We start from the raw sequence: 20,454 nt of genomic DNA on the forward strand, positions 1-20,454 counted from the left end.
GGAAGGAAGGAAGGAAGGAAGGAAGGAAGGAAGGAAAGAAGGAAGAAAGGAAGGGAGGGAGGGAGGAAGGGAGGGAGGGAGGGAGGAAGGGAGGGAGGGAGGGAGGAAGGGAGGGAGGGAGGGAGGAAGGGAGAAAGGAAGAAAGGAAGGAAGGAAGCTCTTACAAAGAAAATTTCCAATGCTCTAAACAAAAGGCAGAGATTGCCTCCTGTCTTTCCTTGGCTTTCATTGGGGCATATTGATTTTCCCTGAGCTCTATCAATTTAGATATAACGTAAAGATTAAATGGTTCAGATGTCTGCCTGCAGCAGCAGATTTTGTTTTCTATAAACTCATCTCATGTTCATTCATATACTAGAAGCAATGTAGGCCTTTACTTCCAGGCAAAACAACACACGCACACACACACACACACACACACACACACACACACACACACACACACACACACACACAACTAGAGACACACAGCAGAACCGTCTCTTACCTGGGGAAGTTGGGGGGTTTCAGTCCCAGCTCAGAAATATTGGAGCTGCAGCCAAGATGGGGGAAGACCAGCACACTGGTCTTTGTGTTGTAGAGGAGGGAAAACAGAATGGAAATGCTGCAAACTACAATGGAGATATGAATTTTCTTTCATTTGCTGTGTGCTTTAATGGTTTAGTCCAAACACTGAGTCACAATTGTCAAATGTCCCTGAATTCAAACAATAGAAACAGCTAACAGAGGATACAATAAGAGCGGTGGTGGGCTGTCTTTGTTGTACTATACGGCATGTGATTTTATTCTGTGGTTTTTTTTTCTTACTTGTTGCAGGTGGTTTTATTCCTTATTAATATTTTATGAAGTGAAACAAAAGCTAACTCAGATCATTACTGTTTTCTACATACCTTCACCAAACAGAGGAGAGGACAGAGAGAGAGAGATAATTGCTGAAAAAAGAATGAGGGAAACTCATCTCTTTGCTGAGATTTAATGCTAGCTGCTCAGGGTGCCACTCTGGATACAGATTCAAGACCTAAAATAAGAGCAGAATTCTTTTATGCCACCTACGACCCTGAGATCGACGAATCACGTGTCCATCACGCATGACACTCCTTTCTCCTTTTGATTTGGGTTGAGTTCAGGGGTCATCTCACAGCACCTGTTAATTTGCTCTGTCACTGCATCTATTTGGGCCGTGGTATTAGCACTGGGTAGAGAAGCAGCTTTATTATTTTCCTTCGCATTGCCTTTGTGCCTGCTCTGCAGCATCTTCTACCATGGATTCCTAGTCATTTTCACATTGTGACAGACAGCCTCATTTTCGAGGATTAAGTTCAATCAAGTCACAGCTCCAGTGTCTCATCCAATTCAAATCTTTCCCACACTGGTCCACAGAAAAGCAGAAGAGACATGTTCCTACTTTGTCTCTTTCTGGACCTTTCCTTTTCTCTTCTCTTCCATCAGGATCCTTCAGGGTAGAAGTGTCCTAGGCTTTGGAACTTAAGGAAAAGATGGACAAAAATAGTCTTACTTCCCTGGTGCTATTTAATCTGGTGTTGATTCCTTGCATAGTGAAGGTGGCAAATTCTGGCCACTGGAGAATGAAATTCTACTCTTCCACTCATTCCAGACAGACACGATGCTCTTCCTGGCAAGCCATCTCTGAACCCCCCTTGGCTCCTCTGAGTACAAGATTCCCCCAGTGGCCCTTTTCTATTGGTGCAGCAATGCTAGGAGAAAATCCTCCTGAGAAGAATCTTTCTCAGATACTATAGCCCAGCTACCTTCTAAGTTACAAGGTTTGGAAAAGTAGTTCATTAGCAACAGAAATTCCCTACAGTCAGCTTCTTCGTTTGTTTTTCGGTTTGTTCTGTGAGTGCTGATCCTGGGGCTTGAACTGAGGGCCTTGAGCTCTTGGTTGGCTTTTTTTTGTTCCAAGCTGGTGCTCTACCAATTGGTCCCTACTTCCACTTCCAGCTTTTTGCTGGTTCATGGAAAATAACAGCCTGGCTTCCAACCTCAATCTTCAGATCTCAGCCTCCCGAGTAGTTAAGATTATAGGCATGAGCCACCAGTATGATCAGATGCAGTCAGCTTCTTCTTAGCTGTTGGCATTCACATGCCAGGTACTACTACTACTACTAAATGCTTCTGTTCTGTACAAACTTCAGTGTTCATTCATTAAGTTCATTGAAGAACTCTGGTCACCATCATGGCGAGGTCAAAGGAGTTACAGAGCCTAAGATGCTCCGCACATTGGGTTGTGATAAGGTCAGAAGGATATTTCCCTTCTCCACTCCTTCCATGAGTGGCTGTCTAGCCCATCCTCCCTCAACTAAGGTAAGAGAGGGGAATACAAGCCCTGTCTCTTCCCTTGAAAAGATAAAAGCCCACATACAACAAGTGCTATGCCATCCTATCTTAACTCCTCAGAGAAAGATTGTCTTCCATCTCAGGTCCTTTCTAGTGTTCTCATGTCTACAGACTAGAGGGGAGAGATGGGATCCATCTACTTCAAGTGCGGAACAGTACCACATACCACATTGATGACCTACTAGGAATCTTTAGGATAAAAGATGCGTGTCACCTATTGCTCTCAGTTTTGAGGTCCTAGCAGAGGTGAAGAGAAGTCTGTGTTACATAGCCTTTGGTGGCTGGGAAAAAATACCTGTCAGGAAAGACTTACGTTGGCCCTTGTCTCAAGAGGTGTTAGTCCATGGTCTACTGGATCCATTTCTTTGGGCCTGAGATGAGGAAAACATCATGGTAGTAAGAATGTGTGGTAAAGACTTCTCATCTCGAAGTACAAAATGTCATGTCAAAACCAGCTTTACAATGTTGGTGTGGGGGGGGGGCATGATTGGGTGGGGGGGAGGGGGGAGGCTGGGAAGGGAGGTGAAGGGTAAACAAAGGAGGAGGCTGCAATGCTTGGTAAGAAATGTATGCATTATCCTGCCCAGGTAATTGTAACCCCTCTGTACAGTATGTTCTCAAATAAAATAAAATAAAATAAAAAAAGACTTCTCATTTCATGGCAGCCAGGAAGCAGAGAGTAACGCCAAGACAAGGTATACTCTTCAAAGGCAGACCATCAGTAGCCTATTTCCCCACCTCTTTTTTGCATTCTACCACCTCTTAATACTGCCATCAAATCATGAATCCATCCATGGATCAATCCACTGATTATAGATGAGAGCCCTTACTCTCCAGTAATCTCTAAATCCCCACCTCTGAGTATTGCTCGTCTACCACAAATGAGTTGGACGGGGACATTCATACCCAAACCATACCAAAGTCCCACCATCACATTCATTTTCCGTTTATGTCACCCTTGAAAGCTGTGGGGAAAAAGAAAACTAGAGTTAACTCTGTTATTGTAAAAGCTACCCAAACCCTTGTGAATTACGTGGCATTAGGAAAGAAGGCATGTTAACTTGCTGTCTTTGGGTGCTGTCTGCTCACCATGGTAGCACACCAGTAGGGATTTTCATGTGGTATACATGTCTTCAGGACAAGAGACAGATCATCCAGACAGCTGACAACACAGAAACAGACAACACAACTAGAAGACAGATGTGGTCAATGGGGCGGAATCCCGGCTGAGTCAGAGGCTGACTTTGGCATCAAGGCCAAGCCATGGGAAATCCTTGGGGAATACTACGTAGCCACGCTGTTTGAAAATAAATGCTCAGGAGCTGCCCTTCAAGTTCCTTTTCCTAATCCAAGGTGGGAATGAATGGCTGACTCCACAGAGCCAATGGTTCTGCTTGAAAAGCTTAGTGAATGCAGAGGCTGCTGCCCGGAAGAAGGAAATTCCTTCAGAAGTAAATGCTCACGGACCTTCACTCAGGAGCTACTTGGGGGAGAGCCTTAGCATTGGCTGGCATTGCCAAGAATTATCACCTTTCAACAATTCGGTGGGTTGTGGGGTTTTTTGTTGCTGTTGTTTTTTGTTTTGGTCAGTTGTGGGCCTGAACTCTGGGTCTGGGCGCTGTCCCTCAGCTCTTCAGCTCAAGGCTAGCGCTCTGCCACTTGAGCCACAGTGCCACTTCCAGATTTTTCTGCTTATGTGGTGCTGAGGAATCGAACCCAGGGCCTCATGCATGCAAGGCAAGCGCTCTACCACTGAGCCACCTTCCCAGCCCAAGGTGGTTGTAAACCCTCAGGCTCTTTGTGCATAACCAAAACTTAGAAAAGAGATTGACTTCCAATTTGAGTATGGAGGGGAAAAAACAGCAGAGACTTCAGAGGACCAGCCATGAACTTGTCAGTTCCCATTGATCCTTCTACAACCTTTTCTCCTTTTAGCTTTTTTTTTCTTTTTTAGTTTGTTTCAATACTTTCAAATCTGTGCTCCTGACTTGTGTCTCGGTTCTGTAATCCTAGCTACTCAGAAGACAGATCTAAGGATCCTGGTTCAAAGCCAGTTCAGGCAGAAAAGTCTATGAGACACTTATCTCTGATGAACTAGCAAAAAGCCAGAAGTAGAAATGTGGCTCACGTGCTCAAGTGCCACCCTTGAACAAAACAGCAAGTGAGATCTTGAGACTCTGAGTTCAAGCCCCAGTATACACACACACACACACACACACACACACACACACACACACACACACACACACACACACACACACACACACACCACCTGTCAAGCCTGCTAGATCCCCAATGGTTTAATTGATTATAAGATCCTGTCTGCCTACAGTCTTTCCGTACTCATTTCTATCTGAACTAATTTCATCCTGCATAAATCCTAATGATCTAACAAAAATCACCTTTTCCAAGATGTTCTGGAAGCTCAAGAATACTGGGTTAGAAAAAAGAGTTGAATTTATTGAACTAGGAAGGAAAAGTCCTACAGTGCCGGACATTGGACATCATTTCCTGAGTGCTTCAGATTACCTTCTTTATTCTCCATGGAGAGAAGCCTAATGCCTCCCTCACCCTGCCCCTGGCAACCTTGCTCCCATCCAGTCACTGGCTTCCCCTCTTCAGTGAAGACTGCACGGGACCATTCAGCCAGGAATGATGTCATTCCTAACCTGGCCTCCAGGGACAGACACCTGAAGGATGAATGGTTCCTAATTCACCTCCATCCCTTCAACTGAGATGAAAAACTTGTGATGAGTTGCCTTTTGTGTCCCAGTAGAAACACTGTGTTATTTGGCTCGTCAGTAAAATATATGTATATGTATATATACATATATATGTATGTGTGTATATATATGTATATGTATATGTATATATATATATATATATATATATATATATATATATATACATACATATATCCGACTGGCAATCAATGAATTAAGGAGAGAAAAAAGAGGGCCACAGAATGTGGTTTTGTCTAGTGGTTCCATGTGAGACATAGTGTCAGCAGTCTTGCTCTGATTCCCAGAAACCTCTCTGATTCACTTTGGGCAGGTCACAATATGTTTGCTGGATTTTTTTCTGGACAGGAAATGTGACTGTGGCTCACTTTAGCATCATGAACACGAGTTGTTGAGGAGGCACTTCACCCACAAATAGAGGAAATAAAACATTGTCTCCACAGTAAATGAGCTACTGACTGTCTTTTTAAAAAGACTGGCACGTATCTGTCAGCTGCAAGGGAGAATCAAATCACCACGGGGCTGAGGGTGAGAATTTTCTCGAGCTTAGCAGGGTGATCCCACCCTGAAAGTGGAAAGAATAGCTGCAAGTGGATTCTTACCAAGTTTCAAAGATGCTTTGAAACTCTTGCAGACTCTTTGGAGACGCATTCTTCCTTGCCCGAGGCACAATGGCCCTCACTTCAGAGCAGTATGAGTTGGAGTCCCTGAGAAACTGGCACTAAGCTGTCATTAGGTGGGAGACAATACCTGTGAGGGGAGAAAGGAGGAGAAGCATAGACACTGAAGACAAAGTTGGTACTCGATACGTGCGTTAGGCACGCTGTCTAGAAGCCATGACGAGATTTTAATTTTAATTATTTTCAAATCATAAGGCAAACGAGTATAGTCATCACAAATACAATAACAAACCCAGCCTAGATTCCTTTGTCTTTGTATCAATTTCATCATAGACTCGAGTTTTTAATATTGTACAGAGGAAATAAAAGACCCGTCCTAGCACGGCCTTGTTGGAGAGGAGTTTTCAGCACAGGATGTGAATCTTGGGCGGGGAGAGGGTGGGTAGGTGGATTGGTGGTTTCCTGAAGAGCATCCCCTGGGATGCTGGATCACTGGCTAGGAAACATTCCAGAATGTTGTGGCCTTGGTACAAACACTGTTGTAGAGCCAAAGGGGAGGCAGCTGAGCCTGGCAGGCCGTTATGGAACCTGAAGCTAGTTCTGTTGAAGGAGAAGTGTGTAGCCCAACCTGTGCCCACCCCACAGTGACGTAACAGAGAAACCAAGCTCTCCTCTCCTCAGATTCCCTCTGAGGCATATCTTCCAGAAACAATACCTGCTCGATTGCTAAGATGTATTACAAAAGGTAACATCCACTGCATCTCTGCCTTTGAGGTTCACGTGAGTTCTTGATGCGCAGAAAGTTATGTTATAGGGGCTCACTGGCCACCATGCAATCTCCATTGCTAGAAAGTTCTAGACAAGTCTAGCTGCCCACTCCCCTCCTTCCCAGAGCTGCTGATAGGCATTTGGGCTTTGATAGAAGGAGTGTCTTTCTTTCTGTATTACAAGTTCTGTCCAGTTTGACATTCAGACTCTTCCTTTCAATTCTGTCAGGCGCTGGTGGCTCACACCTGTCATCCTAGCTATTTAGGAGGCTGAGATCTGAGGATCACAGTTCAAAGCCAGGCTGGGCAGCAAAGTCCATGAGACTCTTTTTTCCAGTTATCCATCAGAAAACCAGAAGTGGTACTGTGGCTCAAAGTGGTAGAGCACTACCCTTGGTGTATTCCAAGTCAACGTATTCTGCAAGGTGGACACAGCCTATCTGGTCTCCTCTGATGAGAATGTTTTTTGTTAGTCACAGGGCTTGAAGTTGGGACCTAGGCATTGTCCCTGAGTTCTTTTGTCTTAATAAAAGAGAAGCTACATGCTATGGGTTTAGTTGTGGTAGAATGCCCTGAAATCATGTGCCAGCCTGCAAGCTGCAACATTTATCCACCCATGACCAGATCTCATCTATACCCCCTCTTCTTCTGCCCCACCGCTGCCACTGGAAGTCGTGCTGGAGTGGGTCCCAGAATGGAGTCAGTCCAAACTCTTGCTGTGTCTCTCGGTGTCATTCCAGGCCACTACATGTACGTGGACTCCGTGTACGTCAAACACTTTCAGGAAGTGGCACAGCTGGTTTCCCCCGTGACCACAGCTCCCATGTCCGGCTGCCTGTCATTCTATTACCAGCTCGAGCAAAGGAACGACAATGTCTTCTCCCTGTATACTCGGGACGTGGCGGGCCTGTATGAAGAGATCTGGAAAGTGAACAACCCGGGGAATGCCGCCTGGAACCTGGCCGAGGTGGAGTTCAGCGCTCCTTACCCCATAGAGGTAGGTGTGTGGGAAGCCAGATGCCAGGCCTGACCACCCTGCAAAGATGCCACGCACACAGACATGGAGGCCAGCCCACACTACAGCCTACACCCAGCTTTTGGTTCTTGCTGTAGCTCAATCCTTTTCTTTCATTAGATTTGTGTGTATGTGTATGTTTGTGTGTGTGTGTGTGTGTGTGTGTATGCATGCATGTGCGCGCATGACAGTACTGAGGCTTGAACTCAAGGCTTTGTGCTCTGGCTTAGCTTTCTTTTTCCACTCCAGGCTGGCATTCTACCCCTTGGGCTGCCCCTCCACTTCCAGTCTCTTGCTAGTTAATTGGAAATGAGATTTGTCTGACTGGGGTTGGCTTCAAACTGAGATCCTCAGATCTTAGCCTCCTGAGTATTTAGGATGACAAGCATGAGCCACCGGTGCCTTGCTTCATTTGTCCTTTGTGACAAAAAGAAATAATTTTCCATGTTTATGGAATACAGTGTGATGTTCTGTTAAGTGTTTGTAACATGTAATACTCAAATCAGGGTAACTAGTCTATGCATTACCACAAACATTTGTCATTTCTGGGTAGAGACAACATTCAAAATCCCCTCTTCTGGGCTGGGAAGGTGGCTCAGTGGTAGAGTGCTTGCCTTGTATGCATGAGGCTCTGAGTTCGATTCCTTAGCACCGCATAAGCAGAAAAAAAGCCAGAAGTGGTGCTGTGGCTCAAATGGAAGTGTGCCAGCCTTGAGCTGAAGAGCTGAGGGACAGCGCCCAGTCCCAGAGTTCAACCCCCATGACTGACCAAAAAAAAAAAAATCCCCTCTTCAAACTAGTTTTTAATACACAATGTATTAGCTATGGTCAGCCTCATGTGCATTAGAAGAAAAAGAATATGTCCCACCAAACTGTAACTTTATACCCATCAGCTCACATTACCATCTTCCCTTCCTGTCCTGCTTTGCCTCCATTTGCACCTTTCTTTTTTCCTTCTCAGCCCCTTCTACTTCTCTTTCCTCTGTATTCTCTCAGCCTCCCCCCTTATCTCTGAGTATATGTTTACATGGTATGTTTCCAAATATGGAAGAACCCATCTTTGGCCTTATGAGCATCCCACTAGGACCAGAGGGGGGAGGGGGAGGGAGGGGGAAGGGAGGAAGAGAAGGAGGAAGGGAGGGAGGAAGGGAGGGAGGGAGGGAGGGAGGGAGGGAGGGAGAGTTCAAAACAGGCCATCAGAGTTCCCTGAGTATAGTTTTAGAGGCTTTCCTTAATTAAGGAGAATTGTTATCCTAGAAAAAAAATATGTTCTTTCTTTCTTTGTGACAGAAATAACGTCATGATGTCAGAAGCAAACTTATCAGAGCCCTAATTTAAAACCAGTCTTTGTGCCTTGAGTTAAAAAAAAAACAAAAACTTTTTTCTTTTCCTCTTTTTTCTCATTTTTAAAATTTTCAATGATCTTTAAGTAGATGTACAAAAGAGATGCCATCTACAAAGCAGTTTATAAATACAATATATCTTGGTCAATGTCACCTGTCAACAGCCCACCCATCACCCTCCTAACTGACGCTTCCCTTACTCCTCTTAATTGTGTAGGGTATAGATTAGATTCTTTTCTTCATGTTGCCTCTCTTCTCTTCATTTGATTCTCTTCCCTTGATTCTATCCCACCCCTTTCAAATATCCACTTCCTGGTGGGTTGTGTTGTTGTTGTTGTTTTGTTTTTGCTGAACTTTAACATTGCCTATTTGAGTTCTCCCTTGAATCTACTGTATTTCATTTAATACTTTAAAAAAAGTTTTAGCAAGGATCGGTTTTAGTGTAACAAAATGAAAGTAGGAAGAAATAGGCAAAGAGAGACAAAAGGTTGAACAAATACATCAGTGGTATTCGCTAGACACTATATTGAAAATGAACTGGGAGGAAACCAAAAAGAAATGTGCTAACTTCTTACCTAACTTATGAAACAGTAACTGCTCTGTACATCACCTCTCATAACAATTAAAAATATTTCATTACAAAAAGAGACATTCCACTCAGGAAATGAGAGTTAAAGATTCCAAAATCTTTTTTTAAATAGTTGTCTAAGGGACAAATGTCCAACACAGAAGAAGTTGAAAATGCAAATTATTAAAATAAGCGGACAACCTTGAAGCCAGTATCACAACAACAAAGAATACTCACAGTTTGGTGTGTATCCTTGTGGAACTTTTTCTAAACACACATATTGACACTTCCCTGTCCTAGGTATGGATTTCAGAACTTGCATGTTCCACAATTACTCTCCAATAACATCCATCATGTTATCCCGAGAAAGGAGGAAACAGACTGTCGAAGATGTTTAACACATTCTTTTTTTCTAGGTCACATAGCTGGTGGATGCCAGAGAACCTCACCCACAGCTGAGGGAGGAGGCTCTGTTCTGTTTGAGGGTCTCACAGGATCTGAAGAGGTTCAGGGGGGCTAGATTGTGGTGGCCAAGTGTGAGGTGCCTGAGAGGGTTTGGAGTTTGGAGGAGAGTCTGTGATCACAGGCTAATAATACCCCTACCATCACTTTTCACTTGGTGCCTTTTACAGCTTCTTTCCCAGCTTCTTTTAAAGTAAGACGTAGCAAATTATTCATCCTGCTGGCTGCTTTTCAGGGGTGCCATCTGCCATCCTGCTGCAGAATCTGTGGGTTCTGATGTACCCCATCTACTAATGTTCCCATCTCCTTTCTATTTCTCTTGTCTGTATCACCCAAAATGGCCCTGGAGAGACCACAGTGCCATTTGCAGAAAGTGTGCTATTTCCTCACCCGAAGCCTGACCAGGCCTCCATGGATTTGTGTGTGCACGTGTGCACGCGCAAGTGCCGTGCACCAGTTCCAGGGTTTTAATTCAGGGACCTTGCACTATCTATCAGATTCTTCAGGCTGGCACTTCTGGTTGTTTTGATTGGTTTTGTTTCTTTCTGGGTTTTATTTTATTTTGTGTTTTGTCAATGTTGTTAATTGGAGATAAGAGTCTTACAGACTCTTGCCAAAGCTGGCTTCTAACCATGATACTAAGATCTCAGTTTCCTGAGTAGCTAAAATTACAAGTGTGAGCCACTGATGGCCCTGCTCTATTTGCTCTTGTGGCCCAATGGAAATTAGTTTGTGAGTTTGGGTTGCAACGAGAAAAACTTAGGTGTGCGTGTGTGTGTTGCTTTTTTGTTGTTGTTGTTTTGTTTTGGTTGGTCGTGGGGCTTGAACTCTAGGCCTGGGCACTGTCCCTGAGCTCTTGAGGTCAAAGTGAGCACTCTACTACTTGAGCCACAGCACCACTTCCGGTTTTCTGGTGGTTCATTAGAGATAAGAGTCTCATGGACTTTCCTCTCTGGGCTGGCTTTGAACTACAATCCTTAGATCTCAGCCTCCTGAGTAGCTAGGATTACGAGCGTGAACCACTGGCACCCAGCTTGCTTTTTCTTTTTTTTTTTCATTTTCAAGTTGTCAACATTTTAAAAAATCTAACATTTCAACTTTAAAATCTTGAAAAAGGAAATCAACACAGAACTTAAAAAATGGCAAAACCTCCCATGCTCCTGGATTGGCAAGATTAACATCGTGAAAATGGCAATACTTCCCAAGGCTATCTACAAATTCAACGCGATACCTATCAAAATTCCACCCTCATTCTTCAAGGAAATAGAGGAGGCAATCCAAAAATTCATATGGAACAATAAAAGACCCCGAATAGCAAAAACGCTCCTCAACGGAAAGAACACTGCTGGAGGAATATCAATACCAAATTTCAAATTCTACTATAAAGCCATAGTAATCAAAACAGCTTGGTATTGGCATAAGAACAGACCTCAGGACCAATGGAATAGAATTGAAAACCCAGAAATGAACCTACAGACCTATAGCCACCTAATCTTCGATAAGGAAGCTAAAACAATAGAATGGAAGAAAGACAGCCTCTTCAGTAAATGGTGCTGGCAAAATTGGTTAACTACATGTAGAAAACTAAAGCTAGATCCTTATATATCACCCTGCACCAGAATCAACTCCAAATGGATCAAAGACCTTGAACTCAAAGCAGACACTCTGAAAACATTACAGGATGGAATAGGAGAAACCCTAGGTCTCCTTGGCTCAGGTCGAAATTTTCTGAATAGAGACCCGGAAGCACAACAAATCAAAGAAAGGTTGGACAAATGGGATTGCATAAGATTGCAGAGCTTCTGCAGGGCAAATGACATAGCTGGCAAGATCAATAGAAAACCCACCGATTGGGAGAAGATCTTTACTAGCCATACAACGGACAAGGGTCTCATATCTAAAATATACTTGGAACTCAAAAAATTAAACCACCCAACAACAAATCCTCAAAGAAACAACTGCCCAATAAATAAGTGGGCGAAAGACTTAAAGAGAAGCTTCTCTGAAGAAGAAAGAAGGATGGCCAATAGACACATGAAGAAATGTTCAACATCCCTAGCCATAAAAGAAATGCAAATCAAAACAACATTGAGATATCACCTCACTCCAGTTAGAACAGCAAAAATCAAGAACTCCAATAACAACAGATGCTGGAGGGGATGTGGACAGAAAGGAACCCTACTTCATTGTTGGTGGGAATGTAAACTTGTTCAACCACTTTGGAAAGCAGTATGGAGGTTCCTCAAAAGACTTCACATAGATCTCCCCTATGATCCAGCAATCCCACTTTTGGGCATTTACCCAAATGTTTACAAACAAGACCACACTAAAGCTACCAGCACAACTATGTTTATTGCAGCATTACTTACCATAGCTAAGATATGGAACCAACCCAGATGCCCCTCAGTAGATGAATGGATCAAGAAAATGTGGTATATATACACAATGGAATTCTATGCCTCCATCAGAAAGAATGACATTTCCCCATTTGTTAGGAAATGGAAAGGTTTGGAAAAAATTATATTAAGTGAAGTAAGCCAGGCCCAAAGAAGCATAGGTCCCATGGTTTCCCTTATTTGCAATATCTAGTATAGGTATGAGTCAAGCGGAAAAGGTCAGATAATGTGATGCTAGGAAAATGAACCCTTAAATATGTATTTTAATGTTTTCGTTTCTTTCATGCATGTATTTCTAATGCATTTATAAGATTATTTCTTTGTTGCTTTGTATGTCCCTCCCCCACAGTGTAACCCCCGTTTTCACTATATTTGATGTCAGTATAACATGTGGAGTAGATGGGGACAAACAAGTCGTTTAAGGATTCAGGTGGACCTGTTGCAACAATGAGAAGTACAAAATGTCATGTCAAAACCAGCTTTACAATGCCGGTGTGGGGGGGGGGGAGGGGGGTATAATTGGGTGGGGGGAGGGGGGTAAAATTGGGTGGGGGGAGGGGGGAGGCGGGGAAGGGAAGTGAAGGGTAAACAAAGGAGGAGGCTGCAATGCTTGGTAAGAAATGTATCCATTATCCTGCCCATGTAATTGTAGCCCCTTTGTACAGTATGTTCTCAAATAAAATAAAATACAATTTAAAAAAAAAAAAAAAAAAAAAAAAAAAAATCTAACATTTCAAACACCAATCTAAAGATTCAGCCCCTCCCAATAATTTGTTAGGCCCAGAGACATCAGACCTTGTACTTGCTTTCTAGAATGGCTCTACCAAAGTAGCTCAATATGGCTAGTAAACAGGGAGTTGGGTCTCACATTTCTAAAGGCCACAAGTCTAAGCAAGGTTAAGGTGTCAGCAGGGTGTGTTCCTCCTGATGGCTGGAAGAGAATCTGTGCACTTCACTTGTGGTGATTTGCTAGCAGTCCTCAGATCTCAGCCTCCTGCTAGTTTAGCTGGGCTTACAGGCATGAGTTACAGACATGAGCCACTGGTGCCCAACTTCTTTTGAGACTTTAAATAACCTCCCAATTTTGTCACAGTAGGAATTTAGACTTCAGCATTGAACTTTAGGGGATAAAAACATTCAAATTATAGCAATTTCATTCTCCCTAAAAGAGAAGAATATAGGTTGACTGTGTAGACGATTGTCCAAATGCTTACATTTCAGAACATAATTGTCTCTTATAATTTGGTCTTACCTATTTTGATTGGCGTGGCATTCTGAATCATAGTTAAAAGCAAAAACAGCATGTAAACAGCATGTATTTCCATCTTCAGGTTATTTTTGAAGTTGCTTTCAATGGTCCCAAAGGAGGATATGTTGCCCTGGATGATATTTCTTTCTCACCTGTTCACTGCCAAAATCAGACAGGTGAGCATTCTTTTTCTTCTTCTCTACTAGGAATTTTCCTTTCTCAGTAGATGCCTGTGGTCATGGATTGCTTTAAATTGTCTTTGATTTCCATGTCTTTCATCTTGTCATCTCTCTGGACTATTTACGCTCATTGCCCTCACAGAGTGAATCTGATTTTTCTGAAATTATAGGCAAGTTGTCATACCTTAAGATCCTCGTGTCTCCTCCATATACTAAGAAAGGAAAATTAAACATTAATTTACTCCAACTCAAAGGCTATCTTAGATCAGTAGACAGTGGTTGGGTAGATGCAAAGATCTCTCACAACCTAGAAACTAAAATTCTAAGACTCTTTCCAACTTGAAGTATCTGAAGTTTGTTTGTTTAAAGATGTTCACATTTGGTAGATATCTCGAGGATGGTTTGGGGTGAATATTATATCCTCTTAATGTAATTACTTGTGCTCTTTCATACTGCAATTAAATGAATTAAAATGTTTATCATGGCCAGTTTTATAATCCCATAACTGATGTTTAGAAACAGGAAATTCTTTACTTTCTGTTAAAAAAAACGTAAGCAAATTGAGTCAAAATGATTTGAAAAATAAATGGTGTACTATAAAGGATGACACTGTATTAGCGATAACCCAGATACATGCCGTTGACCTTGACATTTAGTGAACTGTATCCTTGAGACACTCAGAGAGACACTGGTTGTCTTGTCTTCTTAATGAGTCCTCCTTCTGGGTCTAGAGCATGGGAGATAATATTTTTGAACCTGACCTTTGTGGTCTGACTTCTCTAAACTAGAGCTCATGCCTAATTTAAGATTACATTAGTAGTAATTTCATAACCTCCTTATGATTATTTTTAGGAACTTTCTTTTCTCTTATTACACTTATATTGACCTTCTATTTCCAGATTCTATATGTGGGAGAAGTATTTACTCACTGTCTGCCCTGTGAGAGAGAGGGCTGAAGAAGAGGAGCGGATAGAATTAACCTTTATATGAATTCTCCCTTTTGAAAAGGGAGCTTTTCTCTACTTATATTGGCAGTCTGTTGCTGAAAGTAATATAACATAACTCAGGATTCACATTCCGAGTTTTGCCTTTGTAAGCCATGTGACGTGTTTAGAATCTTAATGAGTTAATTAACGTCTTTGACAGTGATAGCATGGAGTAGGAGACATGGGAAATGCATGGTCATGTGACAATATTATTGACTTAATTTTTTAAAAATGTCCACTCATTTCCTGGAGAACTAGGGATTAGATGGAAATTTGCAAAGGACTTTGCCTTGATGAATGTGCCAATCAGAGTCTGCTTTCTCCTTCTTTTTTAAAAGTTTATTTATTTTTATTGTTTTGTGCCAGTACTAATGTTTGAACTCGGGACCTAAGCACCTTCCAGTGTTTAAATCAACGTTGACACTTTACCACTTGAGCCATAGCTCCACTTCTGGCATTTTGGTGATTAATTGGAGATAAGAGTCTCATGGGTTTTCCTACTCAGTCTTGCTTAACTGTGATCCTCAGATCTCAGCCTCCTGAATAGTTAGGATTACAGATATTAACCCACCAATGTCCGATTTTATTTTCTCCTTCTTTGAGTAGCTGAGTTGTATAGAAGCTGAACTCTTTGGTTTTCATACTTTATCTTGCATGTCAAAGAGTATATGTCCTTCTGTTTAATAAGGTGCCAACATTTTTTTTTCTTTTCTGTCTTCCTTTGTCTGTTTTCTCCAGCTAGATCTAGAATTTTCTTTCCTTATTTCTCTAGTTGGCTGAGACAGGAATTACTTCAAAGTGTAAAGCGTCAGTTGCCACCATCTAGTTGGAATTAGAGTTATCTAGTCTTCCAGAACTAAGATTCATCTCTGAGCCATAGATGTTAAACACCATGTCATATAGCTCCTTAACCTCCCCCTCAGGATGCTTCCAGAAGACATGACACTCCTTCCCCCATGACTTACAGCTTTTCCCTTGCCATACCTTTTCCACCCATATATTCTCCTGTCCTAGAGTTCTTTAGGAATAAGATCTCCTTTGGGTTTATTAATCCTTGATTACCTGACAATCAGTCTATCTACTTCTAAGAATCCTGCCTGAGGGCCTAACCCTGAACTCCTCTGCTAGATACAGACTCAACTTCTTTGGTCTGTAGGCCATCCCGCACCCAGGTTAGGGACCTGACCAATCATGGACACCCCTCTCAGGAGGAGTCCTCTCCACTACCTGAATCCAGGTCTTGTCCCCTTCACGAATACTCCCCAGACCTCTTGTCCAATTGAAACCTTGGATCCAATTCCTGCTTAAATCACAGGTGAAGTTTCCACAGTTTCCCTTGTCTCTCAGCCTTGAGGGTTTTTCTGCTTTGTCAGAGACCCAGCCCCTTGTATCATCGTGATTCCTAAGTCTGGGGCAGGGTTCCACTCATACTTCCACCAGCCATTTTTGACTGTCTCCTCAAGCTGGTTCATAGGAAATAAAACTACCCTGAAAGGTTAACAACCTTCCAAGTACACACTACCCAATATCCACGTATTTTAACACTGCTGGGGCTTAGACCTAGAGAGCTGATGATGATGAGTTTGTGCCCATGAATTTGATGGAGGCAAAGAAAGGACAAGAAAGACTTCCAACTCGTCTTCTCAGACTGTAGCAAGTTCCAGCTAATTAGATTATCTTCAAAAGCTCTCATTGCCAAGTGGTTCAAATATCAGGCAGCAAGTAATTAACTAAAGCTTACATGATGATGCTTTTGGGTAACTTTGCTTCAAGGGGCTTTCATTTCTTTCTCTTTTTAAATTTTGTTTTCAATGATCCTTAACTGAGGCTCACGGGCTTACCTCTGTCTCACTCTTCCCTAGACATTAACACTCTCAGTAGCTCAACTTGTGATCACCACTTAACCCACGCTTCTGAAACATGCTGGAAGTACTAGGCCTTGCCCCCACTCCATATCCTGGGCACCTTACTGATAGTCACAGACAGACCATCTGAGCCATCTTTACTGATCAGATATTGTCTCAGGGTAAAGGCCATGTTCTGAGCGATAAAGATTTAGCCCATCAATTATGATTTTGAAATTTTCTTGTTATCAGACTGTAGACAAATGCACTTCTAAGAGAAAGTATTTTGCCAAAGAAAATATAATCATAGCCCAGTGCCCATGGTTCGTGCCTGTAATCCTAGCTATTCAGGACGCTGACATCTGATGGTCTCAGTTCAAAGCCAGCCCAAGCAGACAAATCTGAAAGACTCTTAGCTCCAATTAACTAGCAAAAAGCCAGAATTAGAGGTATGGCTCAAGTGAGGACCATCCTTCAGGGGAAATAAAGCTAACTGAGGAGGGTAAAAGTGGAAGGGGCTCAGAAAGGAAGGGAGGAGGGTGAACAAATGCAATCATGCTACTCAGTATACACTATGTGGAAAATGACCTACATAATTTGTGGGCGGGGTTGGGAGGGGGAAATTGGAAAAAAAAATAAAGGAAGGGGTGACATTGTCTAAATAAAAGAAATTCACTCATTACCTGACTTATAAAATGGTAATCCCTCTGTGTAACACCTTAATAATAACAATACTATTATACTTAAAACTAAGAACATCAAGCCAACTAAGAGCTTCAGATCTTGAGTTCAAACTCCTTTAACTCTGCTCCAACTACCACCGCCCCCTCTATAATCACAATCATTATCATAAAAACCTTGGCCATGTGATTAAGTGTGTCACCCTGGGAAGAGGTGGCCCTTGCTTACTTTCAAGCTTTATTTTGGTTTTGCTCTAATTTTTTTTATTTATTTTGTTTTGGTAAATTTATTTCTTTACTTTTTTTATTTCTTATGTCAGTCTTGGGGCTTGAACTCAGGGCCTTGGTACTGTTCTTGATTTTTGATACTCAAGGCTAGTGTTCTACCACCTGAGCCAGAGTTCCACTTCCAGTTTTCAGTAGTTAAGTAGAGATAAGAGTTTCACAGACTCTTCTGCCCAGACTGACCTCGAACCATGATCCTAAGATCTCAGCCTTCTGAGTATATTGGATTCTAGATATGGTGTGACTTTTGAACTGATTTCTACTGAGTATGATTTTCCAAAGGCTGAGGAACTCCTACTACTAATGCCAATTTAAAATAGAGAGGGGCCTTGCTTTTGCCACAGAGACTTATAAAGAAAGGAAAAATTATTTCTGGAGTCATTGAGAGAACTTGAGTCCCTAAAAATCCTTTCCTAATCTCTTACTGTCTTTTAAATTTTATATCAGTGGATTTTGAGTTGTGAAGAAGTGTATAATAAGTACTCAATCTTTACATCCTGCAAGAAAATTCCCTTTGAAGTCTGATTCTTACTTATTTTCATCAAGAATGTGGACAGAACTCCTTTCTCTCCCTGTGGAAAAGAAGAGAACAATTTCCCTGTCATGTTCAAACACTGTTTTGCTGCTAACTTGTCAGCCTGCCATTAGGGTAAAAATATTTTGCTGTGGTTTTTCTGTTTGGGTCTCCCCTGGTACAACTGTAGCCAGATCTGTCAATTGGTTGATGTTGTCCTTAGAGATCCTGGAGTTTGATGGTAACTTTGCTTCTTATTTGCTCAGGGCTTCCTTTCAGTGCTGTGGAAGCAAGCTGTAATTTTGAGGAAGATTTCTGCAAATTTTACCAAGATAAAGAAGGTCTTGGTTGGACCCGGGTAAAAGTAAAGCCTAACATGTATCGGGCTGGCGACCACACTACTGGTTTCGGTGAGTCGGGAGTCTATCTACAGGGACATCTCACCTGGTATGCATTTTGGGCCAGTCTTATTCCTACTTACAAAGAAATCAGTTTTTTAAAAAATTAAGCCAGGCGCTGGTGGCTCATCCCTGAAATCCTCTCTATGCAGGAGACTGAGATATGAGGATCATGGTTCCAAACCAGTCTGGGCGAGAATGACCAGAAGACTCTTTTCTCTAATAAACTATCAAAACAACAAACAAACAATCAAACAAAAACAGCCAGTACTTGACCACTTGAGGTATACTTCTACTTTTGGCTTTCTGCTGATTAACTGGAGATAAAAGAGTCTCACAGTATTTTCCTGCCGGGCGGGCCCGGACCGTTAATCATCAAATTTCAGCTTCCTGAGTAGCTAGGATGACAGGTGTGAGCCACTGGCACTTGGCTGAAAAGTATAACCTTTAATTGATGACCAGAATCTAAGCCTGTGCCACAGGAAATCTATATCAGGTTATGAAGTTTATGCAGGGGTCTCAAGAGGTGATATTTGTAACAGATGCAGATAGATATTTTCTATCACTTAAACCACAGACAGAAACACCTTCTGTCATTTAAAGGCCAGTGGGAATAGTCACTGTGTAGATCCACTGCAAAATGTAATCAAATTTCCTCCCTAATAAGCTGGACTAGCTTATTGCTCTTGCACTAAATACGTTACTATGTCCACAGGGTATTACTTGCTGGCCAATACCAAGTTTACATCTCAGCCTGGCTACATTGGAAGGCTCTACGGTCCTTCTCTACCAGGAAACTTGCAGTATTGCCTGCGTTTTCATTATGCCATCTCTGGGTTTTTGAAAATGAGCGACACCCTCGCAGTTTATATCTTTGAGGAAAACCACATGGTTCAAGAGAAGATCTGGTCTGTGCTCGAGTCCCCGCGAGGTGTGTGGATCCAGGCTGAAATCTCTTTCAAAAAGCCCATGCCAACCAAGGTACAGTGGAGCCTGCGTGGCCTTTGTTCATTCAGTTGTGGGATCAGGTGATGAATTCATTTAGTTGCTGCTGACTGATGAGATTCTGTTTGCTTCCTGATCAGCCTACAGGCCTACCCTGTCCCCCACCCTAACAATGTATGCATTAATTCACGCCCTCTTCCCCCATTTTCTGGGTGCCTAATTCATGGACACATAGGAGGCTTGCTTGTCTTTCTTTAAAAATTCTCTCTTTCTCTCTCTGTCACAAGCACACATCAGGGAGAATGATAGATTATTTTTTATATCTATAATTTTTGAGAAACTGGGTTGGAATGAAACATGGTTGCTCTTCAAGTCATCTCTCATTATTAAAAAAAAAAAAAAAATATATATATATATATCTTTAGGGGTGTGGGGAGGTTGCTTCGTGGTAGAGTGTTTACCTAGCATACATAAAGCCCTGTCTTCTATTCCTCAGTACCACATACACAGAAAAAGCTGGAAGTGGCACTGTGGCTCAAGTGGTAGAGTGCTTGCCTTGAGCAAAAGAAGCTCAGGGACTGCTCCCAGGCCCTGAGTTCACAAGCCCTAGGACTGGCAAAAATAAATACATACATACATAATCTTTAAAAAGCAGACATGGTACTCATTAGACACTATGTTGAAAATGAACTATACAACATGTAGGTGGGGCTGGGAAGGAAAAACAGGGAGCGAAAGAGAGAGAGAGAGAGAGAGGGAGAGAGGGGAGGGAGGGAGGGAGGGAAGGGGTAAGTGTTCACAAAAACAAATGTACTCTTTATCTGATTTTGTAACTGTAACCCTTCTGTACATCACCTGTTTTGTCAGTCATGGGGCTTGAACTCAGGGCCTAGATGCTGTTCCTGACCTTTTTTGCTCAAGGCTAGTGCTCTACCACTTTGAGCCACAACTTTACTTCTGGTTTTCTGGTGGTTAACTGGCGATAAGAGTTTCATGGACTTTTCTCCCTGGGCTGAAAACCATGATCCTCTTATCCCAACCTCCTGAGTAGTTAGGATTATAGGTGTGAGCCACTAACTTAGGTGCCCAGCTAAATTAAGTTAG

At 42.4% G+C, this 20,454-nt stretch overlaps 1 protein-coding gene across 2 annotated transcripts in view; it reads left to right on the top strand.

Annotated features, from left to right (window-relative positions):
- Positions 1-20,454, top strand: part of Mamdc2 (MAM domain containing 2) — a 143,459-nt gene that overhangs the window by 76,130 nt on the left and 46,875 nt on the right. For both annotated transcript variants that reach the window (XM_070035712.1, XM_070035711.1), the window contains exons 6-9: positions 7,227-7,483; positions 13,602-13,695; positions 18,274-18,417; positions 19,121-19,386. In XM_070035712.1, the coding sequence (XP_069891813.1) occupies positions 7,227-7,483; positions 13,602-13,695; positions 18,274-18,417; positions 19,121-19,386 (761 nt within the window). The remainder of the gene's footprint in view (positions 1-7,226; positions 7,484-13,601; positions 13,696-18,273; positions 18,418-19,120; positions 19,387-20,454) is intronic.

The sequence above is a fragment of the Dipodomys merriami genome, unplaced genomic scaffold (assembly GCF_024711535.1).
Source record: "Dipodomys merriami isolate MVZ:Mamm:240054 unplaced genomic scaffold, mDipMer1.0.p SCAF_26, whole genome shotgun sequence".
Classification (NCBI taxonomy): domain Eukaryota; kingdom Metazoa; phylum Chordata; class Mammalia; order Rodentia; family Heteromyidae; genus Dipodomys; species Dipodomys merriami.